The following is a 26,749-nucleotide window of genomic DNA, read 5'->3' as shown; positions in this document are numbered from 1 at the left end:
TATATAGTATTAATTTTTTAAATATTATTAAGTATTGCATATAACTTTTGTTCTGAAAGATTGACAGACAGTGGGGTGACAATGAAGAGGTTTAAGGCATATGCCTCTCCGTCCTAAGAATGTACTAATCCATTCTCTGATTACCTGTCACATGGCATGCATGCTAAGGAGCGAAAAGGGGTTTCAAACGATGAAGGTGATGATATGATGAAGAACATAACGATGGTGGGATGAAGTGTGCATGTATAGATCAAGGAGCAGCATCTTCTCCACTGTAATATGAACATGGGAAGAGCATGTAAGCTCCACAGAAGGAGGTAGGATTTGAATCCCCATCTTTGAGGTGTCAGGCAGCTGTGTAAATGATCCACATCATCCAACAGTCCTTACATATACTGTACATACTAGGGATGGTAAAATTCCTAGATTTGCATCAGTGAAAGTTCGCAATTGCCCCAAATAAATTATTATTTAGAAATGTGACCAATCGTTTTTGACCGATAATTTTATATTGAGATTGATTCCTCCTCTCTAAAACTGTATGTGTATCTGCACCGTATTGAATTGCACAGCATGATATCCTTTTGCATTGCATCGTATTTTGTTGAATCACATTGTGTTGAATCAAATTCTGTCGAATCGCACTGCTATGGAATTGTAATGATTCATATTGTATCACATTAGTAGTTGCTTCAGATGTATCTTTATTATATTATATCGAGATGTGTATCACATCAGCCTCAGTGATGGAGAGGCAAAACCCTAATACACATACTTTATATACTGAATAGTATATAGGTTTGTTTCTAAGTTGCTTTGGACAAAGGTGTCTAAACAATGCATCTATATCCTCCTGAGACCCGAGGAAAAAAGTGTCCTTCAATTTTAGGTTATTTGTCTTTGGAGGAAATAAGACATCTTACAATTTAGATTTTTTCAAATTTATTTTTAATTTCACAGCATGTCCTCTTTAGTGTACAACAGGAATAAATACATTTCCTTACATGAGTGAAAAGATAGATGCAAAAACAAAATGTCCACTGCAATGGACATAAATGAATGGGTGGGATCTCAGGAGGATATAATAAGTTAATGTCTGCTTTTAGAGTGGAGCACCTTTAACAATGTATTCATTATGAACAACACACCTATAGATTGTTTCAAAAATGATTCGATGGCATGATGCTGTTCACAGAAGTGCACTGAATATTCTCTATGCAAGTGCTGAAATCACCATGCGTATCTCCAAACTTACGCTAAACTCTGTCACCACAATATCCACCACACTTCCCACCACGATGAGAGCATCGAAGGAGTTCCAGGCGTCGGTGAAGTAATGCTGCATGAAAAAAAGGAGAGTCATGTCATTCACAGGATCATCAAGGAATGACAGAGAGGAACAGTGTAAGCTTCAGAGTGTGTCTGCAGGTACCAGTACTTGGTTGACTGGTCCGTATCTTTATGGCCATAGAAACTTGGCTGTAAGAGTGCATTTCTGAGCAAGTGTGAGCGGATGGGAGATGATCGGCAGTAGAATCTCACCCGGAACCTAAGTGCCAAAATCTTAAGCACCATCTCCACAGTGAAGAGTCCCGTGAAAACCATGTTGAGGATGTCCATGGTGTAACTGAACATTTTTGACTGCTCATAGTGCTGGGAAATTTGACAAGAGAATGTATTACTGTCCTGTGCTCAGAAACACTTGCAATCATGTCTGGTTGGGAGGGGGGGGGGGTGGTCAGAGAATAGCATCCGTTACCTGCACTGCCAGAGTCACAGTATTCAGCAGGATCAGGACGAACATGATGTACTCAAACGCGGTCGAGTTGACGATAGACCAAAACCTGTACTGTATGGGGTTCTTTGGTATGTACAGTTTCAGAGGCTGGGCTTTCAGGGCATATTCCACACACTGCCTCTGAGGTGCACAAAGGAACAATGTGCATTAATACAATGACAAGAAGAAACCTGAATTAATAAGTCAAAGTGTCTAGTACAGGGTTCCCCAATTCCGGTCCCGGGGGGCCAGTGTGCAACAGAGTTGGCAGGTTTAGTAGGTGGAAAACTCACTGAGTTTCAAGCAGTGATTTCCAGAATAATATTATGTGCTTTTCTTTTCAAATGACTGAATGTGCAATATTTTTACAGATTTATTCACCTATTCGTTGGACCAACCTGGTTCTTGTCCAGCTCACAGTTCTTGTACTCCTGCTCTCCCTGCTCACGAAAGGTGATGATGACGAAACCGACGAAGATGTTCATCATGAAAAAAGCAATGATGATGATGTAGACGATGAAGAAAATAGAGATCTCCACCCGATAGTTGTAGATGGGACCACTATTCTCGCCGTTGGCATCAATAGCCTTGTACAGAAGGCTGAAAGAGTTGGAGACCCAAGATCAGCAAGAACAGAGTAAACAAGATGCCTCTGACTTCTGCTGAGTGTGACACAGATGACAAGTGCCTCTCTCATATATTAGGAAGTACGCTTCTGCCTTGCAGACTTCAGGGCCATGTGAAGAGATGACACTCACGCAGGCCAGCCCTCGAAGGTGGAGACGGTGAAGAGAGCCATCATGCCCATCAGGACGTTGTCGAAGTTGAAGTCACTGTTGTGCCACAGTCTTTCCTTCACCATGGGCTGAGTCACATCGCCGTCCTTGTACACAACAAAGGTGCCCCTGGGGGACACAGCACACACATGCCCACTTGTCTGAACATACCACTCCGAACCATCGACATCGGTAACTGGATAATCTAGTGTTTTTGGGGGAGGTTTTGTGCCCCAGTACAAAAAAATATGAGCATTTACTATTTTCTATTCCATGAGCCTGTTGATGCTCCACAGAAACTGAGGGAGGAACATGGAAAAGAGGTGAAAGAAGCAGAAACAGAAGATGGTTCACTCACTTGCATTGCTCTGGAGTATGTTTTGCCTCATCATTACAGCGATAAAATTTTCCCTAAAAAAAGAGCACGGGGTATGTAAGTGTACCTGTCCACTCAGGCCAGAACTAGACAGTTTAAAGCAACTGAATCAAAAACAGCGGAGTCATTTTCATTCATAAAAAAATTATGTCACAATGCACTAATTCAATAGCAGCATTCACGGACAGGATGACAGCGATTAAAAAACCATAAATCGGTCATGGAGTCATGTGACAACAGCGGCAGATGGATTACCTTAAAAAGCTGCACTCCGATGCAAGCGAACATAAACTGCAGCAGTGTTGTCACGATCATGATGTTTCCAATGGTCCTGATGGCCACAAACACACACTGCACCACATGCTGTCAATACACGGGCATGGACAGCGGTTAGAGACGGCGAGGAGGAGAGCTCCACGGAGTACAGGGGCTGTATAGATACACCTGTACACTTAACATAAGTCCCCATTGTTTTTATTGTGCTCATTAATTAGTATATTTACTCACATCCTTGTACAGCATATGCATTATCGTTACTTTTTTAGCACTCATTTGTTCTTTATCACCAACACCACAATGTAAATTTTATATTGAGGGTTTAAACACAACAAAACACATATCAACACATCTGCAGGCAAATTCTCATGTGTACACAGATTCACATGCAGAAGCACACAGATTTGCATGCACACACACACACAGATTGACATGCACCTGCACACAGATTCACATGCACACGCACACAGATTTGCATGCACACGCACATAGATTTGCATGCACAAACACACAGATTCACACAGACACACGGATTTACATGCACATAGATTTGTGTGCACACACACTGATTCACATGCACATGGATTCACATGCTCATGCACACAGATTCGCATGCACACACACACAGAGATTCACATGGACACGCACATACCTTCAGTCCCTTTGCTCTGTTGATGGCTCTCAGAGGCCTGAGCACTCGGAGGACCCTGAGTATCTTCACTACGGAGATGGCGCTCGAGCTGCAGGGAAGGAAGACCACCAGATTACAACAGAACAGAATGAAATAGCAACACTGCATCCTGAGTACAGAACAGATCATAAACATCAGCAGTGTATCACATTAGTCATTTTTCTCTTTAAACAACTGCACTGCATCCTCCGATTTATACCTACAGAAATTTCTTTTGTCAATGTACACTTTGTATGTGTCCATATTCACAATATGATTCCCCATCTCAGGGCCAAATATCAGTAACTAGAAATGATTTCAAATGCACTGCATCTATTTGTCCACCAGAGGTCAAGCAAAGGCTTATAAAAAGCTATTCCTGAATCCCAAAGTCTTTTTCAAAGGCATGATGAATTGCAATAGAAAGCTTTATATATAGAGCTTAATTTAAATTTTATTAAACTTAGCATAGATGACACTAATAAGCAGATATCAAAAGCCTTGTCTATAATGAAAACTGCAGTTTAATTTTTCAGCTTAAGCACTGTTTTGTGGGTGTCAGGCTGTGACAGAAAAGCTTTGTTTTAGGGACTCACTGCAGGAAGAAGGACATCAGTGACACACTGACAACAAGAAGATCCAGGAGGTTGAACCAGTTCCTGCAGAAAGACCCCCGGTGGAGGAACGCACCATGTACTGTCATCTAGGAAGGAGGCAGTGGGCAAAAACTCAGCCTTCACAGTTTAAAAGGTAACAAGTATTTAAGAACCTAAAGAGAGAGTTGTCATTAATTCACCAGGACAGATCTCTGTTTGTAGTCAAAACACCCGTGACTTCTGATACTTAATCTACAGTACGGGCAGAAATTCTGTTTGACAGTGGTTTTAACCCAGATGTCAAACCACTTGGTTTTATTTACAGCTCCAATCCATCACTGTGCCATGAACTGACAGCACTTTTTGATACAAAAGCAAACCACAGAGTCCTCATCATGCAAAGGACTCTGGAATACCTTCAGTATGATTTCCACTGTGAAAATGGATGTGAAGGCGTAGTCCGCATAGCCTAAGACCTGCAGAGTAAAAAATGGGTTAATTACAGTGACAGGCCTGCCCGATCTGAGACATGTCCTCCATGACAAATGTGTAATCAGGGCAGCTGCTGACCTAAATAGTTGCCATGGACTATGGACTCTGGTCAACCACATTCACAAGCAGCAGAATGTAATAAAGCTGTATACATAGTCCCATGACCAGACTATGCTCAAGGGGAATACAGTTTGCTATATACAGTGTGTCTTGGTCAGAAGACTAAAAGACTAAGGACTACTCCTTCAAGGTCATGCAGCATCTATTGAGATCATGACTAGTTTGTGCTTAGTTAGAGAAAGTGTTTTAAATGTCCCCCAAAACACTGCTTGTTTAACATAAGCTGTATTAAAAATGAATTTCTCCTTATTTTCCATTTTATCATTTTTAACAAAAATACCTCCAAAAACCACTCACAGTTCCCCATAATAAAATGACATAATAACACCCCCGGTCACTTATTAAATTAAAATAAAATGTTCATTCATGACCCTATTCATAAATCATAGGTAAGATCATTGTGGTCAGGGCATGCCCAGGGATCGCAATGCACAACATGTTCTCTGATTCAATTAATGAAAAAGGATTATTGCTAAAATAAATGCCAGTTGACATAAGCTCAATGATGAGCTGGGCGTTCAGGGGAAACTATGGCATGTTACATGTTCTGAGCCAAACTCAGAACAATGCACTGTGGGAAATTTTAACACAACGATTGGGTTTGAAGAACTGCAAGTTAATTAACTGAAACAGGCATGAATTTGTACACCTCATATAAATGAAAACTGAAGAGATGCTATTAAAGTACTTGCTGAAATACTCTGGATATGGGTAATAGATTTGTAATAGCCTCAGGCTTTCTTTTTACCAGTATTATTGCTCAATACCTCAAACTATTTGTTTCAGCTGCTAAATCCGCTATGGCAACAGCCTCAAGCTTTGACCTGTGGACAGTCATCATAAAATTGCCTCTAGCTGTGCTGTTGGGAATTGCAACCATATCTCCAGCTCTCATTGGTCATGATAAATCAGTGACTCTTTGTGACTTACATTGTTCCTAAAGGAGTGGGCCCTAATTGGATCTTCTGCAGCCAGAGAGATGCTGCTGAGGATGATGAAGACCAGGATGAGGTTGGTGAAGATGTGGTGATGGATCAAGGTGTGACAGGCAACTCGGATCCTTAAGGCATGACAGCAATACAGTCAGTTAAGCGTCATTCCTTACTTATGATTGTTCTGTAATTTCATCAGTAGCCTTTCTGCAGGATAAGGTAGACATGTAGAATATTATGGTTTTGGGGCAGAAATGTAGAGTAGCATAGTGTGCGATGCTTAGGTGTATGGAAGAGGTGTGCAACAGTGTTTCCCAGTCCGGTCCTCGGAGGGGGGGGGGGGGGGGGCACAGACAGTCCACATTTTTGCTCGGTGGGACCTGGGTGGGAACAAAAATGTGGACTGTCTGGCATTGAGCTTTGGACGGAGCAAAAACATGGACCGACTGTAAGTCCCCGAGGACCGGATTGGGAAACACTGGTGTAGAGCATTCATACTGTTATACAGAACAGCAGACACAGCAATTACTCACGGGTTGGTTTTGCTGAGACAGAAGAAAGCACTTCCCTCAGGAATAGGGAGGACTTTCTCTTTGGGGGGAGCAAAGTCAGCCACATTTATCTGTACCCCCCTGTCTTCTAACAGGGACCAAAAGAAGATCAATTAGTATTTTAAACTAAGATTTTAATTTGCTTCCTTTAAATAAAACATGATATGCCAGAAATCACAGTAAAGGACGTTTTCACTAACCCCCCTCATCACCCTCTTCAGGTTCCTCCTCCTCTTCCTCCTCCTCCTCATCCACCTCAACCTGGACAAGAGGCAGGGAGTGCTCGTGTAAAGAAGACACTAACAGCGGCCAGAACTGCAGAAAAATGACACGACAGCTATACCTTCACTTCTCCATTCTCTGTCCCCTCTTTCTTCTCTCTGGAAAAAAAGCACCAGTTACTTTTCTGGCAAACAGTGGCAGAGGTTCTGGATGTGCTTACACTGCATCCATGTCCATATTACGGTGTCAGCCTCTGTGGCGCCGAGCATGACGTGAGTCTCTGTGACTGCAGACCTCTCACTCAGTCACACTCCCCTCCAGTATGTGTGTATACTCTTTCCACACACCACATGCTTCTTATGCCCACCCTCTCCTTCCTTACTCCTTTTTAGTGTCATCGCAGTCACCTCCCGCCAGGTTGTCCACGGCAATGGCCAAGAAGACATTAAGTAGGATGTCTTGCCGATGGTGAAAATCGGAAAATATCCTTCCAGAAAAAGAAACCGAAGACAGGAGAAAGAAAAGGACATTGACAGCCATTGGAGAGCCTAACAACCAAGAGAATGATGGACAAGGGACACTGGGATCCGGGGAGGAAGGGAGAGAGAGCTGCAGCCTCCATAGGTCAGCAGCACTTCCACCTGAAGGATACAGTTACCGCAGATGAAGAGGATGACAAAGTAGAGGCAGACGATCATGCCAGGGAAGTGTGGTCCTCCATAAGCCGTGATCCCATCATACATCACAACATTCCAGTCCTCTCCTGTGAGAATCTACAGGTAGAGAGGCTACCGATATTCCCATTCCAGTAAGAGCATAAGCATGTTTCAGCATATACACTGATGAGCCAAAACATTATGATCACCCCTATGTTAAACAAATAATGTTGACCATCTAGTAAAAACGGACTGTGTCAAAGCTTAGGATATATTAGACAGTAAGCTAGCATTCCGTACTTGTGGTCAACATGTTGAAAGCAGAGAAATGGTATTGACATAGAGAGCATGGAGCCCTGTTGCCTATCGGGCTACTTTGCCACAGACTAGGCAGATCGGGCATGCTGACCTCTGTTCACCATCAAAAATGCCTACAATGAGCTTAAAAGTCTCAGAAGTGGAATCCGGAGCAATGAAAGAATGTTGCTGGGTTCGATGATGCCTATTGTCTGTTGCATCATATGGACAGCTGGGTACATAGAGAGCACCTATACAACACACCGGACTGAGGTCCTATCCTCAGCTACACAGCCCTATACTCTGCAAGGCTCGATGGCCTGTCTGTCATCACACAGTGCTCCTGTGATCGTCATCAAAATGTCTTCCAGACCTTGATGCTCACCATTTTTACAAGATTCAATTCACACGTGAGTGGTCATAATGAGTTATCAGTGTACAAAGAGTGTATACGACATTGTACAGACAGCAATCACTGGCAATAACGATGCCTTTAGTGTGAAAAGAGAAGCTGTTACCTGGAAGCAGGTGAGCAGTGCCTGAGGAAAGGTGTCAAAGGTGCTACGTTTGGTCTGTGCTTCATCAAAGTTGAACTTGCCGCCGAAGAGCTGCATACCCAACAAGGCGAAGATGATGAGGAAGAGGAAGAGCAGCAGCAGCAGGGAGGCAATGGACTTCATGGAGTTGAGGAGGGATGCCACCAGGTTTGACAGGGCATTCCAGTGTCTCGGGGGAAGATGCAAACACCTTTAAGTACAGCTCACTGGTGAAGTAACATGGCGACACTCAATGATGGTCAACATTTCTTCTGGGGACAGCTGTACCCTTGATAAGAGCTGCATAATAACAGATACAGTGGGGGCAGAGATGAGGGCTTTCCATACCGTGTGACCTTAAATATCCTCAGAAGTCGCACACAGCGTAGCACAGAGATCCCCAGGGGGGGCATGATCTCAAGCTCCACCAGGATGGTCTCCGCAATGCCCCCACACACCACAAAGCAGTCGAAGCGGTTGAAGAAAGCCACGAAGTAGCCCTGCAGCCCAAGGCTGTACATCTTCAGCAGCATTTCCATAGTGAAGAGCGAAAGCAGCACTTTGTTGGCGATGTCTGCAGAGACAGGCAGAAGGTGAGGTGAGCTGCGAGACGGGGTAGCGGCGGCCCGAAAGGGGGGGGCACGCACCTTGGACCCGCGTAAGCCAGTCGGGTTGGTTGTAGTGCTCCGAGGCGCTGGTGACCGTGTTCAGGAAGACGAGCAGCAGCACCAGCCAGTAGAAGCTGACGGACTTGACAGCCACACGACAGTTCCTGCGACATGCGCGGTTCCAGCGACGCAGCGTGCGACTGAGACGAAAGGCGGACAAAGGTTCGAAACCATCACTAAGGAAAGCTGCATTAATACTTAACTACTTAAGGAAAGCCTCAAAGAAAGGATATACTTCTCTCACAGATATGTATTTCTATTATTTCTATTCTATATACTTATATTTTCCCATTATCTGTAGCAAAACATTTATTACAAACAAGACTCATCTGACCACTGGGCACTCAACAGTGACTGCAGCAAAAGCCTGAGGATCCAGAATATTCCACCCGCAGCTTACTGACTCCTCCAGATCAAAAGGAACCAGATCCTGTTTTAACAAACCAATGAGCAAAAACATGCATGGTCTTAAGAACTGTATGCTTTATGTACTCACCAGAGACGATTTTTCATTATCTTGGTGCTGAAATATGCATAGACAACAAAGAAAAATTATAGAACCGAAACATTTTTTATTCCGCATACATTTTTCCAAAGTTATACAGGACTAATAACCATATATATACATATTGCTCTTTTAACTTGCTGACCAGTTTATTACTATCCGTATTTAATTGCAGTGAGAGAGTGAGACAGAGGTCAGGTGATGTGCAGTGAGTTAGTGGGACAGGGGACAGGTGATGTGTGGTGAGAGAGTGAGACAGAGGTCTGGTGATGTGCAGTGAGTTAGTGGGACAGGGGACAGGTGATGTGCGGTGAGAGAATGAGACAGAGGTCAAGTGATGTGCAGTGAGTTAGTGGGACAGGGGAGAGGTGATGTGCAGTGAGAGAATGAGATAGAGGTCAGGTGATGTGCAGTGAGTTAGTGGGACAGGTGATGTGTGGTGAGAGAGTGAGACAGAGGTCAGGTGATGTGCAGTGAGTTAGTGGGACAGGTGATGTGTGGTGAGAGAGTGAGACAGAGGTCAGGTGATGTGCAGTGAGTTAGTGGGACAGGGGAGAGGTGATGTGCAGTGAGAGAGTGAGACAGAGGTCAGGTGATGTGCAGTGGGTTAGTGGGACAGGAGACAGGTGATGTGCAGTGAGAGAGTGAGACAGAGGTCAGGTGATGTGCAAGGACAAAGTGGAACGGAGGTCAGGAAATGTGCGGAGAGAGTGAGACAGAGGTCAGATGATGTGTGGTGAGAGGGTGGGACAGAGGTCAGATAATGAGTGGTGAGAGGGTGGGACAGAGGTCAGATGATGTGCGGTGATATAGTGAGACAGAGGTCAGATTATGTGCGGTGACAGAGTGAGATGGAGGTCAGGTGATGTGCAATTAGAGAGTGAAACAGAGGCCAGGAGATGTGTGGCGAGAGGTTGGTGCAGTGATCAGGTGATCTACAGTGAGAGAGTGGGACAGAGGTCAGATTATGTGCGGTGACAGAGTGAGATGGAGGTCAGGTGATGTGCAATGAGACAGTGGAATGGAGGTCAAAAGATGTGCAGTGAGAGAGTGAGACCAAGGTCAGGTGATGTGAGAGAATGAGACAGACATCAGGTGACATGCAATGACATAGTGGAACAGAGGTCAGGTGATGTGCAGTGAGAGAGTGAGACAGGTCAGATGATGTATGGTGAAAGGTTGAGACAGAGGTCAGATCATGTGTGGTGAAAGAGTGAGAGTATAGTGAGAGTGCAGTATTACCAGCAGGCTGCGCAGCAGTCCGTGTGCTCCTCCTCTATATTTTCTGTGGTCTCAGATGCTGTCTCACTGGCAGGGAGACTCGCTGAGGGAGATGTACAAAGACAAAAAGGGAAGCAGACACTGAGCAGCTACTGCTGTACTCAAGCAGATCAAGCATCACCGCAAAAGAGAGGAATTACATTAGAGATGTGTGAATATTGCCCTGACTGTCACCTGACAAACTGTAAATTCACCTAGAAATGCAAGATGCATTTGAAGGCACAAACGTTGGAATCTATGGAACTCAAAAGGCAAAGAGATAAAAGTGCAGATGCTTGCAGTCATTGAAGGGGGCAAGTCGAATTTAAGAAAACATTCAAATGAAATATTTTTGGGAACCACTAGTCTGAATACAGAGAGAACATTAACAGCCATGTAAACAAACAGAAATACAACAAGAAAATCAGAAATACATAACAATTAAAGGATATAGAGATTCATGGGCACTGGTAGAAATTTCGGAACCCCATGATAGTGTGTCATATTGGGCACCCTCCCAATTACATTCCAAATTTTTTAGGGCCCCCTTGGAATCGTCCTTTATGGTGCCTCTGCACAGTCATGACATACCATGTGTTTCACTGGAATGACTGAACCAACCAAATTTTCCTCTCTTCTTGTCAGACATGTTGCCCAGAGTAACACCTGGGGGGAGAGTTGTGTTATTACAGTGGCACAACAGTAAGAACAAGGTGAAAACAGATGGTCCACAGAATCCACAGAAGCAAAGGCACTAGGGCCCCCTTCTTTATATGCAACTCACGTCTGTTTCCATCCTCATCCTCCTCGTCGATGTCCTCTGCTTGTGTGATCCAGTCCATGTAGCCGCACAGATCCTCCTCCATCTGCTGCCTCTCCCGCAGCTTCTGGAAGTCTCCACGTGCCTTTGCCTTCTCCCTCTCCTTGGAGAATTCTCTGTGCATATCGTGGACAGGACATCGGGTCACAAATACACTGAGATAAGCACACACTAGGGGAATCCACTGTCATGTTACGGACCCACTGAGCACGCCCAGGACGAGGTTAAGGACAAAGAAGGAGCCGAAGATGACCAGGCTGACAAAGTACACCCAGGGTAACTCGAACCCGATGGCGTCATTCATCTGCAGGGAGACAGAAACCATGGCGGGGGCAAGGAGTGAAGTCCAACCAGAGAAACCAGCACGTTTCACATTCTCAATCGCACAGGCTGTGACATTACCCAGTAAAGCACGTCGGTCCAGCCCTCCATGGTGATGCACTGGAAGACGGTTAACATGGTAAAGAAGAAGTTATCAAAGTTGGTGATCCCCCCATTGGGGCCTTCCCACTTGCCCCTGCACTCTGAGCTGTTCACCACACACTGCCGACCGTGGCCGGCAAAGGCACAGGGCACCGGCTCTTCTCCCACGAAGATGTCTGAGGGACAGAGTGTGGGAAGAGTGTTCAAGGAATCATCCGGGCACATCGGCATTACGGCCGAACAAAATCAACGTGGCTCATAAACATAAAGCCTTCTGTGGTAATTATAAGCATTACCACCATTCACCTTACATGCAGCATAAACACATCTCTCACCCACCCTTTTCACGTTTCATTACTAAAATTCAACTAGAATTTAGAAGAGAATACATACACTACACATCATTTGAAAATACATTTCCATATGTTCCCCCTTCTTCATATGTATTTTGAAGCAAAATAAAAATTACTGCATCAAATGCAGAAAATACAGAATCTGGAAGGAATACAAAAGAAAAAGTCTTGTGCTTTACTAATGCGAAGGACACTCAGAATGTTTATTATAATTTCAACAAATAATATTTTACTTTATTGTTGAAAATATATAATGGTGCATGAGTAAGAAACCCAGGTGAACATCTGGGTCTCAGCCTGACCACCCTGGCCTTCACATAGCGGTGGACGGTGCCGCCGGGATCCGGCACCTGTGCCAATGTAGTAACAGGTCCTGTGCATCCTGCCGATGAAGAGCTCCAGCCCGATGATAGCGTAGATGATGATGACGAAGAGGACCAGCAGGGCAATGTGCAGGAGAGGCACCATGGCCTTCATTATGGAGTTCAACACGATCTGGAGACCTGCAGAGGTGCGGCCCTTTGGTGAGGGGGGGGCACCGCATACACATACAGTGATGCAGGCACCTGCAAGCACATGCCCTTAGACTCCTGTCATGTGGGTCAGCAGCGGCTCACTCCAGTTTACGGTACTTTCACGAGGAATATCCACATGGATTATAAACTCATCATGCGTGCAAATGCACTGAATTTTACATACAGCTGTAAACAAATGGTCATGATGTAGATCAGCCTTTCTCAATTTAGGCATGAACAAACACTTAGTATGATATTTCTGCACAGTTTTAGTTGATTTAAGAAGTATGTTGCTCAAATCAAATAACCAATAATCCCCTAAATCTAGTTAGTTACATATTCTGAAACAGAGGCTAAAAACAGACACGGTTTTGACAGAATTTCACTACATGATCAAAACAAATTAGTCAAGATTATTGCACTATTTTATTTTGCAATGATGCTCCTGTTTTGTCTTGTGTTATAAATCCAACACAGTACTTTTCAACTAAATTCAAATTGTTTCTCAGTTAAATTGTATTTAGAGTTCAAGGAATCTGTTAAAATCTGTTACAAATAAATTCAATAAATGCATGATATTTCCAAAGTCAATGCGTAATCTTAATATTGACCAAAATGATCGTTATTATGATTTTTGCCATAATTGAGCAGCCCTAATTTTCTTACATTATTTTTTATTCTGTTATCCTTCTACCTTGTTAGTTGCACTGGAGTAGCAGCAGTTTCACTGCACTGCTGGTGTACCGGTACATTCAGACCCAGGAACCAAATGAAGGCACTGTGTGTTTTCACTTTGGTGATACGGCCTCGTTTGTGGTGCAGTGATCACAGGGGGCGAGGGCACTCACTGGGCACGCCTGACACCAGCCTGAGGGGCCTGAGCACCCTGAAGGCTCGCAGCGCCTTCACGTCCAGCCCCCCTGCCTTCCCCGCCACGTGGGGCACCTCCCCGGGTTTGTGGGTCACCGTCTCCAGGAGCACACTGAACAGCCTGCCAAGCACACACACTTCAGTGACAGGAAGCCGGCCTGGTTCCACACCTGCTTCACACGTATCCACGTCTGACCTTGTCCGCAGGGACACTTCGGGCTGCATATTACTCAGACATGCGCCTTAAAAAAATACATCCGAAAATCTGTGTTAAGGACTGAAATTCTCTGGAAACCTCTTGTAGAGCTGACAGGCATGACATGTCCGAGTCCGGTGAATAAAAAAGAACAAGGACGGGGCACTGGCTCTTAAATGCGTGTCTGCATGCAAACAGACAATTGTATTGTATTGTATTCATATCTTTGTGGGGGCTGTCCATTCAGTTCTATGGGAAAAACCCTAATCCCAACATGACAACCTTAACCACTACCCAGCCCTAACCTTAACCATAAGTAACCCAACAAAATACGAGACTTTTGGCATTTTTAATTTTTTGTTCGCAGCCACAGATTTTTCTAAAATTTAGTTTCCCTTTGGATTTGGGGATGAAAAAATGGTCTCCACAAGGTCGAAATAACAGGTTTTTTTTTTTTTTTATCACATTTGGTCCCCAGAATGTAGTGTATACATACCCCCCCCCCCCCCACACACACACACACACACACAAATAGAATGACAATGTGCTTGTGAGAGAACAAAATGGAAAAAAAGATTGGTATTTTTCCATGCAAACTGACCAGATCAGATAATCCCCAAGAAAGAGTGTAAAAAGTTGAAGATGGAGCAGAGGATAGGGAGAGGAAGAGGGTGAAGAGGAAGAGGAGATTAAAGGCGCAAACGGTGAAAGACAAAGGCAGAGCGAGAAGTGCAGGAATCGAGGAAACTGAAAAAGACCGGAGGAGAGTGTAAAGACTGCGAGTGCGAGGGAGCCGGCCTACCCCACAATGACAATGACGAAATCCAGCAAGTTCCAGCCATTTCGGATGTATGAGCTGGGGTGCATAACTAAGCCATATGCCAGGATCTTCAGGAAAGTCTCCACTGTGAAGATGATGAGAAACACATACTCCACTTGCTCCTGTATACAGAGACAGACAGAGCAATAGACTGATAGATACTATTTACTTCACCTATTTCTGTTTAATGCATATTTTAACCAAAAAATGACGATTAGGACAATATAAAAACATGCTGACATCACACCAGCTGGCTGCAGGACAGTAACAGAGGAATTTAAAGATTATCTGACTGGCAAAACTGAAAATGGCACTGATACATGACGGACATTATGATGCTGATATGTGTTGTACTTCCAAGCACACTGAGTGCACAAATGTGTTTTTACTGCAATTAAACATTTATTTACATTAACCATGCCAAGACATAGCACTGAGTGGAATCCAAATCCCAAACTAAAATAGGGAGAGTAACTTGATAGACTGACACAGTTATGTGAAAATCGCATGAGAGCCCAGGGGAATTTTAAATGGGTGAACTGAATTTGTAAGCGTTTCAAAGGATTACAGTGCCAATCTGTCATCATCTTTCACTCCACCGCCCTGTACAGATTGGCATGTCGCCCCAGACCTAAAACTCGCGGGCGCACATGCAGACACACATACACACAGACAGAGACACACACAGACATATTCACAGACACATACAGACACACATACACACAGACAGAGACACACACAGACATATTCACAGACACATACAGACACACACACACACAGACAGAGACACACACAGACAGAGACACACACAGACATATTCACAGACACACACACACAGACAGAGACACACACAGACATATTCACAGACACATACAGACACACACACACACAGACAGAGACACACACAGACATATTCACAGACACACATACACAGACAGAGACACACACAGACATATTCACAGACACATACAGACACACACACACACAGACAGAGACACACACAGACAGAGACACACACAGACATATTCACAGACACATACAGACACACACACACACAGACAGAGACACACACAGACAGAGACACACACAGACATATTCACAGACACATACAGACACACACACACAAGAAAGACACATGGAAAAATAACACATAATAGATAAGTAATGTTTTATGCACCGGCCTGGGCAAATTATTCCAAAACTATGCATACTCATTTAGATATTCATGTTAATTTCACCAGAACAAGTTTTGCAACTAGTGCTACATTTTAAAATATAGACAAACAAGCCACTGTCATCAAGTTATGTTATGTATTGTATATATGGATAAATCGGCAAAGGCCAGCAGAAAGAGTATATTTTATATGAGAATTACAATGCAATATACAGGCAATATACAGGTAGTAATTACAATGCAATGTTCATGCATGAGTCATTCCACATGAAGCTAAAGAAAATAAATAAATAAATGTGTGTGTGTGTGTGTGTGTGTGTGTGTATAATATACATGACAAATGTGTGAAACTATTCCACGAAAACAGACTGGTAATTGCACAAGAGCGCAGTTGCATATACATTCTTGTAGTGCTCCTTGTAAACTTGCCAAGCCATTCACAGGCATTGTCAAATTTGCAGTGAAAATCTGAAAAAATACTGAAAGTGAAAGGAGAGAGAACGCAGCACAGTCACACGGACACAACAGCGGCAATCATGAATATTCACGCATGGATGCCCCTCCCCCCACACGCCAAAACTCTACCTTTAAGCACAGCACACATGGTCTCTGAGCAGGGGAGAGAAGGCGGGAAGGGAGAGGGCCACAGAGTGGGGGATGGGGGTGTGTAAGCTGCTTATCAGGACCAAGAGCATTTAGAGAACCCGTACAAACAGAGAGAACATTACAGTCTCTTTCAACCTCTCATTTCCTACCTCTTTCTCTATGCTATTTCTGTTACTAATTCATTCTTTCTATTTTTACCATCTACTCTGACCAGCCCAGCTTACTGGCTCCAAGGCGACTGAAGTCACAGACTTCCAAGTCTTTTGTCTCCCTAGTACACGCCAAGCTATGGACTGAACCCCGTCAAGCAGTCATGTAACTGACTTAGACCCACTTAGGTCATGTCGCTGTGGCGGTAACGCTGTCTAGGCAGACAACAGGAATCGAAGGCTGGGCCTTCAGCGCACATTCATCGGGGGAAACTGCATCAGTGCTCCTCACTGGAGCTCAGTTCCCATACAGTACATCAACAAGAACACATACACAAACACAGGCACACAGAACACTGCATGAACACCCTCTTGTGCTCATTTCCTTCTACAAAGAAGGTGGAGAGAAAGACAGAGACAAAAAGAACAGAGTAGGGAGCTTCCAGGGATTCCAAGGACTCATAAAAGATACTTCCCAAGGCGTTTGACAAAGTCTCATCATCAATTATGTGTACCGCCAATGGCTAAATAAAGAAACCACTGGATTTAAATAGAGACAATGGCAGCAATTTATAATGGGAAACATTTTCTATTAACACAGTTCTACTGAGGATGTGGGTAAATGGGAGTAAGACCCGAGATCTATAGTCTGCAAAGCGCTCATTCAGTCTCTGTCCATGGTCCTGATCACCCATAACTCAGTGTTTTACCACGACACAAGCATTTATCCCGGGGCAGCATCGGGCACAATACAGGGGAATGTCACATGCAGGATACCAGTCTATTGCAGATGCCTCACATGCACACACTCACCTAAATAATCAGACATTATGGATACTGCCTGGAATAGGCTGCAGGCCCCCATCTCACCAATCTGTACTGGATAAGCGCTTGGAAGATGGATGGATGGACATGCATTCATCCAGTGAACATAGATGCCAGACACACAAAAGCGCACAGCACATGGTGACAGGGGGATGCATCTTAGAACAGATACAACAGATACATCTTAGGGCACAATGCCAGGGAAGACATTTATATAAACTCACCAGGTCATGGTTAGTGGCGTTGGAGTCATCCTCAGGGAAGGGCTTGGACACGCCAAGAGCCACACAGTTGGCAAAGATAGCTAGTAGGATGAATATATCAAAAGGTCTGCATAAGATTGGTTAAAGAATGTGCATGAAACACAGGCGACACTGAAACACACGTGGAGAAGGGGCCGGAAGACTTTTGTCCATTATCTTTACTTTCTTTATACTGCATGTGAAGTGCACTGTCTCAAACTGAATAGCCGTTTAGTCTGCTGTCATTGAATGCTCGTGTGAGATGAAGAGGACCAAACATGGAGGCTCTCCACTAAACAGGAGGACGGCCAACGGAAACGGACATAGATGGAAGTCTGATGGTTGACTAACTATAGGTAAACTCATTTTTAAAATGTGTACAGTTATAAGAAATTATGCAGAGTATTGATTATACAGTAATAACTGCACAACTATTGTAGTGATAGAAAACGATCATATATGCCTTTGTTGAATATTGAACCTACACATTATGTCAGCCATCAATGCTATTAATAACAGAAAACTGTCAAAGAATTGTCCTTATTCCTTGGGTCTAAGTTTAGTCTGTGATCCTAATACCATTGTGAGCACACTCTGGTGACCCCAAAAATGTGTCACCATCGACAAATCAGAAAAAAAAAACATTTTCAAAGCTTTGTGTTTTTTTACTACAGAGTTTTTTTCTCTTTTTTATCATCTCACTGAAACCTTGAACTACGTGATTTTAACTTAAAAATATATTTTTTTGTTTCTGGCTATTTTCCATCTAGTCTTGATTAATGTTAGCTTTGCGTGCTAAGCCTCCTTTCCAGTGTGTATGTCTGCACTGTGTCCTACGCTGCCTGGGGCAGGTGGGGGCCGGTGGGGGCCGGTGGGGGCTGTAGCCTTTCAGCATGAGGCATAAGGTGGGGCTGGGGTCCACACTGGACGGGGTGCCAGTCCATCTCATGGCACACAGACTCACACACTACGAGCAATTTAAAGATACCCATTAGTGTGTATAACTGCATGACTTTGGACAGCAGGGGGAAATTGGATGGGGATACATACTCCACACACACACAGCAGAGAGAAATGAGCCCCCAGCACTGGAAGTGTGAAGCAACAGTGCTGCACACTCAACCAGTATGCTGCCCAGTAATAAAACATTTAAAGAAAAAAAATATTTTTCAGTGTATGACTAAAAAGCAGTAAACCAATTAAAAAACACAATAAACCAAACAGCATTCATGTTGTGAATGAGTTACAACTACAGGCAGAGTGGCTATTGAAGGGGAGGATACTTCCACTCTACAATGGACAGGGCAGCCCGCCGGACGGGGTTGCTGAGCCTGAGGCAGAAGAGGGCGCGGGGGGCTCGCTGCACTGTGTTGCAGCCCTGAATCTGCTTCTTAGCATGCTGGCTTTTCTTGCGCTGGGTGGCTGTGGAGCTACTGGTGGAGTTCAGTGTGTCTGTCCTCTTCATCCTCGTTCCTTCATTCCCCTCCGTGTCCTCAGAGTCCTGCCACGGCGAGTCCTTGTCCTTGTCTTCACCTCCGTCCTCTTCTTCCTCCTCCTCTTCCTCTTCCTCCTCCTCCTCCAATCCACCCCCCTCTGCTTCACTGGGGTTCGAATACTCATCCTGGGCGTCACCTAAGGGACAGAGCGCACCGCAAGTGACTGACATCTGGTGGACCGTTTCAATGAAGCCACACTTATTACAGGATCAGTACTGATGCTATGGAAGGGGTTTTTGCAAAAAGAAAATGAAAATGATAATGAACTATACAAACAAGAAACACTTTTTTTAATATTTAAATCAGAAAAACCCTTTAAAATGCCGAGTCTTTTAAATCAATCTCAAACAAAATGGGCAAAACAGTCAGAAAACAGAAACCCCTAAATTATTTCAGTTTATTGTCTTATGTAACCATCACATCATATACATACAGTACATGCAGTTTTAGAACTTCACAGGGCAAAATAAACGACAGAGAAACAGAGCACTGAGCATTGAGCTTGAGTGCTGTTCATTTCACGCTTGTGTCTGTAGGCCACTTTAGATTTGAGGTTTGGCCAAAATAACAATCCTAATAAGGTGAAGGATCTTAACACAGGTTTTAAATGACTATGACACAGGTTTTAAATGACTATAACATATTATGTTTTTTTTTTTCGTTTTCCATCAGAAATATTTTACCAAAATGCCACAAATTGAAGAACATTGTCCAGCCATTACAAACTCCCCTTCTTGCTGCATATACAAGGCCGACAGGGACAATTTCTTTTTCAAAATAAATATGAATAGTGACTAATTCATATAATTAAACCCCGGAGTTTAAGCACCCACTTTCGCCATTTTGCCCTGTGAACCAGAATCCATGAAATATCACATTAGAAATGGTGAATAACTAAGCTAGTCTCTGACAATATGTACGCTCTGCTAAGAAAAACTAATTTAGAGTTCAGAGCAGCTTAGGTGAGCAGACGAATGACTAGACTTTGATGACAAGGCTCCAGGTATATATATTCAAGGATCGTCATGGTGTGAAGGGGAAAAATAGTAATATTACATCCACCCACCTTGTATGACTGCCTACCCAGAATATGGTCACATTAATATTATTTGTATTTTTAATTACTATAAAACCACTTAAAGCAATTAAAATGTGGAGGAACTCTAGGAAGATGTAAAGGAAAAAAAAAAGTATTAAATGCAGCCTAACGGGAGAAAAACCCGTCCAATGAGGTAGGCGGACAGATCGGAGAGATGGCTGAGCAGTGTGGGTCTCCGGGCAACACGGCGGTTCAGCGTGGAGGTGAGAGGTGTGGTGTAGCTGAGGGCAGCTGTGACCTACTTCTGCGTGGAGGTGGCAAGACTGTATTCTGGGCTGGTGTTCTGTGTGTTAGTGCCTGTGGACCCGCTCAGCACCCGGCCCATCGATGGCACCCAGTGGAGCAAAGGCAAGGTTAGAGCAAAAAGACAGAGAGACGATGGCACTGCCCGTTATTAAACGATGGCATATGGGTTGAGTGGCATCAAGGGGAATCCTTTTAGAAAATAATGAAATGATGTTCCGTTAAGACTCTTTAAGGACCATTAATCTGAGTACAAAAATATTGTCGAGTACATTTTTATTGGATCGCTGGGTCTTTACGTAGGAGTTAAAAGTAGCACACGGGTGAACACCTAAGAGTAATGGTGCATTTCCTACCGACTGGACCCATGAGAATGAGGGGAAGTGGGAGGACAGAAAGCTCTGCAGGAGTCAGGAATCATTGATTTACTAGATTTTAAAAGAGTCGTTTTACTAAATGAGGGTGGCATGGTGGCTCAGTGGAGATCTCCAGGGCCGGGGGCTGAAATCCTTCCACTGCTTTGTGTGTGTGTGTGTGTGTGTGTGTGTGTATGTTTGCATGTTCTCCTTGCATCATTTCAGTTGCCTCTGGCTACTCTGGTTTCCTCTTGTGATCCAAAGACAGGTTAGGCTAATTGAGGTCTCTAAACCAATGTTTCTCAACCCGGTTCTCGAGGAGCCCCCAGATAGTCCATGTTTTTGCTCCCTCTCTACCTCAGGAGGGAGCAAAAATGTGAACTGTCTGGGAGGGAGCAAAAAAAGTGGATCGTCTGGGGGTCCCTGAGCACTGGGTTGAGAAACACCAATCTACACTGCCCATAGTGTATGTAGCATGTGTGTGTGACTGTGTGTATATATGTTCTGTGATGGACTGGCGTCCCTTCTACTCTTTGCTGTGTGGAATAAGCTCCCCCCCCACACACAACCCCCTTCCTCACAACCCTGACCAGGATAAGCATTTTGAAGTTGGAAGAATGGTTTACTAAATGTGATCCATGTACAAAGCAGCAACCAGAACACTCATTTTCCCAGCGTTATGAAAACAAGCGCACATCTGAGTGATGACTGCACAGATGAGGGATTGGACAGAATGAGCAGCTGCAGCACCATATTCTTAAAGGGACAGAGGTGGGCATTGTCATACCTTTAAGGTGATGGCTCAGAAATGAGAAATTACTTTACGCTCAACATAAAGAGACAGACAACAAAAAAGGATAATATTATTTAAAAGGGTGAACTTGGTACCGTAAAATTTGTGTCTTAATTTTCGTCAAAATTAATTATATCCTTTCAATTTATAATGTGTACTTATAAGTACCTTCCATTTCTAGCCTAGTGTCAGTTTGGAATTAGGATGACAGCCGTTAGCTGATAACAGATACAAAAGCTGCATTTCTAGACCACTCTGGTGTAAATGAAAGAACTTCAGTATCTGATATCTAAGTATTGTGATAATACAGGAAGCTGTGATGTCTCAAAATCCAACCCACTTAACAAAGATGCAATTTAGTGCCTCAATATAGGAAGCTGTGTCGCCAGGGAAATTCTTTTAATGTGTATAGAGAAGGACATATTTTTCGCCCAGGTATGTTGTATGCAGGGTTACCAACTCTCACGCATCTGGCGTGACTCTTGTGCTTTCAGACTCACACTCATGCAAGAAATCTTACCGCAAATCTATAGTTATTCCATTATAAGCATAATATTACCAACACCAAAAGTGCTGGAGTACTTTGCAAACCCAATGCAATGTAATGCGACTGTTACATACATGTAAATACATGTGCAAACTTGTCTGGAATTGAAAATCTCATGTCAGCCAGCTGATTAAAGTTGGCAACCCTGTGCATGAAGGCCGTGATTCAAAAGAGGACGACTCTGGCGGCAAAGGACAGGATAGGCTGCAAACAACACGCACTTTCAAAGAACTTCAATGGCACTCAATTTAAGATAAAAGCATTTCTTCCACCAGTACAATTCTGCAAAATAGACAAATGCAGAAATTACTATACTTTAACCACGTGCTTCCAGCAATTTTAAGAAAAATTCTGGAATATTCTGGGAAAATGTTTACAAAACTTTTGTGTAAGGTAATACTTGACGCTAACCCAGTAATCAGTTTTGTCCCAAATACCAAAAAACAACTGGAAATGCACCTGTATGAAAGCAGTCAGTTGCCATAGACTTGACATCACAGAAAGCCATGCACACCCAGACAGTCAGTCTGGAACCTTCCATCAACCCAGTATTTTACAAAATCCACTAATTATTCAGCTTGTTCTAATGTGACTTCTTACGCATCAAAAGGAAATTTTATTACAGCGCAAGCTACTTAAAAACATGTTTTTTTTGTTTTCTGAAAAATCTTTGCTAGCTAGCTGCATTAAAACAACATTCTCATATCAGCGTTTGTATCAACCGTACCAAAAAGCTGGAAAAGCATAAAATAATATAAACAGTCTGTCTTTTGTGTGCTATGTGATGTTTTTACTATACTCAGTGGAGCAGAACAATGAACGAATGACAATGTATATTTCCTTTCATGGAGGGGAATAACCTTGCTATCAAATGAGCAACACCCCACAAATGGGTTTTAGTAAGAAATCTAACTTACCAAAAAGGAGGTATACAGCTCCCACTACATTAGCACCTATTGATGAAACAGACAAAACGTCTTCCAGGATTAGCCTCATTAGAGTAGGTGTCTGGTGCTAATTTCAGCCCAGGAGTCGGTCTCTTCGTGGGACATGGGTCTGCTTTTCAATATTGTGAATTTGCCGGAATGTCCTCCCTCCCCATCCCGTAAAAATCGAACCAACACCATAGTGAATAGACACAGTAAATGGAACAGACTGTGAAATGTGAAACTGGGGCCACAGACACGAATAAAGAAGGATGAAGGCCATGACCTTAACATAAAACCACAGGTTGATGCAAAGACGTTTATCAAGCACGCACTACTCCAAAGCTGCCAGCAGTTAAAAGTATGGAGCTGGGTTGGAAATATACACGCTAGTGTATTTTAAGCTTGTCTCCATTCACAAATCCAGTAACACACACTCATCTTTTAAGGACTTAATGACATTTCAGTGAAATTTTGTGTTATTGCATGTTATTATTAATTCACATAAAAGTTATCCCTTACAGAAAAAATTGCAATTACTGCATTAATTGTGCTCCAACCTTTGTAGAATTAACTGAGACCATGAGGAGGATCTTGCAATAGTAATATAAAAAACAGACTATGTTGTTAAAGAAGATATAGTACTTCTTAATTTTGAAGGTTTATTCTGTCTCCAAGTATTACCCCTATTATATTACGTGATTAATCTCGGCCATATCATAGTAACTAAAGGATTTTTGCTATAAAGCTTATTTATAAAAATCAAGTGAAAATAGTCAATAATTTAGAAAAAAATATATATTTATGTATGCCTATGCTACTAATGCTTTGTTGTGACGGTATGCGTGATCTGTTGATTCATGGTCTGGTGCATTTCGTGCGTGCGTTGAAAAGCTTTAACATGTTTTTAAATTCACAAAAACAATTACACTTTATAATAGAAGAAAGAAACATGATTTATAAATATCGCAAATACATCTGTATAGTAGTACATTAAAGTTAATCAGTCAACATATGCATAACCATTTACCAATCCAAATAAATACAGAAATATAATGGACATATATGGATGCGCATTGAGAGCTAAGGAATAAAATCTAGCCTATAGAAGAGTAAGATAAATACCGAAGACGAATTAGGAAAACTGTCAAAGTCAAAAGTAGTAACACGACATTAAGTATTATTTTAATCTGAACCCGAAGACCTTCACGTGATATCGGAGTTATTATTAAAACCAAATGTAATAGCAGGGATCATTAAACTGTAAATAACACGACGGGTTACTAATCTTTATGCAAACGCCCCGATGACCATAACCCTAAACCCGGAGGACCAGACCATTTGTTCAATTATGCCATGCATGTTTGCCTTTCAGTTTAACTGACAATTTTGCACAAATATATTGAAATCCAATATAAATTTTAAAATAGACAAATTATAAAAACGAAATGGTAAAAACTTACTTTTTCGGTTTTCGTCGTACATGTCGGAGCTTCACAGCTGGACCGTTACCTCACGGTGAAAAATGCATGATCTTCTTCACTTCAGTTTTCTGTAGTTTCCCAGCTCTGCAAGGTGCTCTAAGCTTTTCCAACTTCACATGCTTCTACGAGAAGCATAGCTGTTTAAATAATTTTTGGTTTTCTTTAGTAGACTCCTAATTGCATTTCAATGTAAATATTCCCAATTAGCATCCATTAAATGAAAAGGGAAATTAATCTACTATGCGGTTTCATCGGAATTGAGGATTTTTTTAATGGATGAGTGGCGTACTTATTTTGGATCGTTTCTAAAGGGTCCCAAACGTTTTAACAAACGTATTTTCCGGTTCTGTTCTCTATGTGTCTTCTCCTCTTAACCATCAATTCAGGATTAGAGAAAAATTGAGTCGTTTAAAGGGGATGGTAGCCTAGAAACTTATTAAAGGGAGGGGGCGGCACGAGAGCCGGTTAAATGAAATGGCGACAGAAATATCGTGTTACATAGCTCTGTGTAAATGAAAAAAATACTATTAGATTGATATTATAATTATTTTCTATTAGACTTTTATCGCAATTTGTAACACAGAAATGCACAAGTACAACAAAATGGATAAGGAAGACCATTATGTTATTTATTACACACGAATTACACCTACACACAAATCAGTTAGTTTGTTCTTTTTCAAGGGATCTTTAAAATACAAAATAAAGAAAAGCTCAGATTTCCGTGTGAGCTCGTATTTCATGTTCAATTCTCCACAAATACATCATTTAACATTGTTCTTTGTTCTCTCAAGTGAGCTTTTCCCTCTAGCGGTAAAATTGGGTCACTACTTTTCAGAATCCAACTTTCCAGTTAGGAGTTTGGGAAAGTAGATGACGTGTCTTTCATTATACTGATTTTAGCAGCATAATTTGTTAATAGTACGGACTCGCACGAGTACACCTTATAGTATCCTACACTTGTGGCTGTAGGAATTTGAGCCACAACAGCATTAGTGAGGTTGAGCATTGATGTCAGGCGAGTAGCTGTGGCTCATAGTAGACTTTCCAGTTTATCCCATAGGTGTTCAGTGGGATTGCTTTGTGCAGGCCAGCCAAATGCTTCCACACCTATCTTGCCAAAGACATTTTGAAAAGCAGCACTATTCTGGCATTTTTGCAATAAAATTTGCCAACTGAGTGGGGGAGCTACTAATTTTGCCATAAGAATTTAACAATACCATAGTACTGTATACCTTATTACCATAAAACCTCCCAAGCCTTGACCAATAACTTTAAACCTCTTCATAAAAGTTTACCTGTTGCACTACACTGCTTGTGTTTGTACTTGTATTTGTGCAATACATCTGCACTCTGGTATGGTGGAATATCACTGCTGTATGCATGCATTGACCGCAACAATCTGCATCCGCAGTCAAATGTAGTATGAACACAAACTGCTGTGCGCATGACCATCCCCAGTCTGAAAGTGTATGAAAGCCACATGGAAAAGTAAAGTATGAACGAGGCTTAAAACTGGCATTGCATGCAATCTTTGCTTCCTTTTGGGAGACAGCAGTCATCCAAACTGACAGGAACTGACTTGCTGTTCCTATTTGTAAAAGGATGAGTGATCGCCTGGATTGTGGTAACTATAAGGGATAACACAGTTCACTGTCGGGCAAGGTCCTTGCTAGGGTCATCCTCAACAGTGTCCGTGATCATTTGGTCGCCTACCAGCGACCAGAACAGTCTCATTTTACATCTATGTAGTCTACCACTGACCATATCCTGGCAAAGAGGATTCTCATTGAGCACAAACACAAATATTGTGAAGACAAAACCTCTGTGCTCTTTCCAGTGGATTCTGGGGTTTGTTAGGGGGGCGTTCTTGCTCCTACTATGTTCAGTGGCTTGCATGGACTGGGTGTTGAGCAGGATCATGGGATCCAGTGGCTGTGGGGCATCTGTTGGTGAGTATAGATTTACTGATCTTGACCTGGCTGACGATGTTGTGATCTTTGCTGAGTCAAAGGAGGATCTGAACGGGGATCTTGAGAGAATGAGCGAAGAGTCTGAGTCTCTCAGCTGGCATCTATCCTGGATCAAATCCAAGACCTCTT

The 26,749-nt window shown here is 42.8% G+C and overlaps 1 protein-coding gene across 2 annotated transcripts in view; it reads right to left on the bottom strand.

Annotated features, from left to right (window-relative positions):
• The window catches only part of LOC111847817 (voltage-dependent L-type calcium channel subunit alpha-1D-like), a 34,867-nt gene extending 9,909 nt beyond the window's left edge, over positions 1-24,958 (bottom strand). Inside the window, exons 1-32 of one of the 2 annotated variants that reach the window (XM_023819358.2) lie at positions 24,937-24,958; positions 24,627-24,769; positions 18,987-19,335; positions 17,686-17,791; positions 14,690-14,829; positions 13,670-13,812; positions 12,657-12,809; positions 11,933-12,129; positions 11,731-11,834; positions 11,495-11,646; positions 11,302-11,376; positions 10,693-10,774; positions 9,442-9,468; positions 8,925-9,085; positions 8,626-8,851; positions 8,260-8,467; positions 7,441-7,561; positions 7,171-7,246; positions 6,910-6,946; positions 6,767-6,827; positions 6,549-6,654; positions 6,014-6,143; positions 4,888-4,947; positions 4,472-4,578; positions 3,858-3,945; positions 3,185-3,292; positions 2,912-2,964; positions 2,536-2,682; positions 2,176-2,377; positions 1,760-1,918; positions 1,543-1,653; positions 1,256-1,339 (exon numbers count right to left, since the gene is read on the bottom strand). In XM_023819358.2, coding sequence (XP_023675126.2) covers positions 1,256-1,339; positions 1,543-1,653; positions 1,760-1,918; positions 2,176-2,377; positions 2,536-2,682; positions 2,912-2,964; positions 3,185-3,292; positions 3,858-3,945; positions 4,472-4,578; positions 4,888-4,947; positions 6,014-6,143; positions 6,549-6,654; positions 6,767-6,827; positions 6,910-6,946; positions 7,171-7,246; positions 7,441-7,561; positions 8,260-8,467; positions 8,626-8,851; positions 8,925-9,085; positions 9,442-9,468; positions 10,693-10,774; positions 11,302-11,376; positions 11,495-11,646; positions 11,731-11,834; positions 11,933-12,129; positions 12,657-12,809; positions 13,670-13,812; positions 14,690-14,829; positions 17,686-17,791; positions 18,987-19,335; positions 24,627-24,648 — 3,795 coding nt within the window. In that variant the 5' untranslated portion in view covers positions 24,649-24,769; positions 24,937-24,958. Of the gene's footprint in view, positions 1-1,255; positions 1,340-1,542; positions 1,654-1,759; positions 1,919-2,175; positions 2,378-2,535; positions 2,683-2,911; positions 2,965-3,184; positions 3,293-3,857; positions 3,946-4,471; positions 4,579-4,887; positions 4,948-6,013; positions 6,144-6,548; positions 6,655-6,766; positions 6,828-6,909; positions 6,947-7,170; positions 7,247-7,440; positions 7,562-8,259; positions 8,468-8,625; positions 8,852-8,924; positions 9,086-9,441; positions 9,469-10,692; positions 10,775-11,301; positions 11,377-11,494; positions 11,647-11,730; positions 11,835-11,932; positions 12,130-12,656; positions 12,810-13,669; positions 13,813-14,689; positions 14,830-17,685; positions 17,792-18,986; positions 19,336-24,626; positions 24,770-24,936 lie in introns of those variants that run through there. The other variant, XM_072713179.1, reaches the window with a different exon arrangement.
• Positions 24,959-26,749: the final 1,791 nt, after the last annotated feature.

This window comes from Paramormyrops kingsleyae, chromosome 6, assembly GCF_048594095.1.
Source record: "Paramormyrops kingsleyae isolate MSU_618 chromosome 6, PKINGS_0.4, whole genome shotgun sequence".
Lineage (NCBI taxonomy): Eukaryota > Metazoa > Chordata > Actinopteri > Osteoglossiformes > Mormyridae > Paramormyrops > Paramormyrops kingsleyae.
Note: the sequence above shows the minus strand (reverse complement) of the source record. Positions and strands in the feature narration are given on the sequence as shown.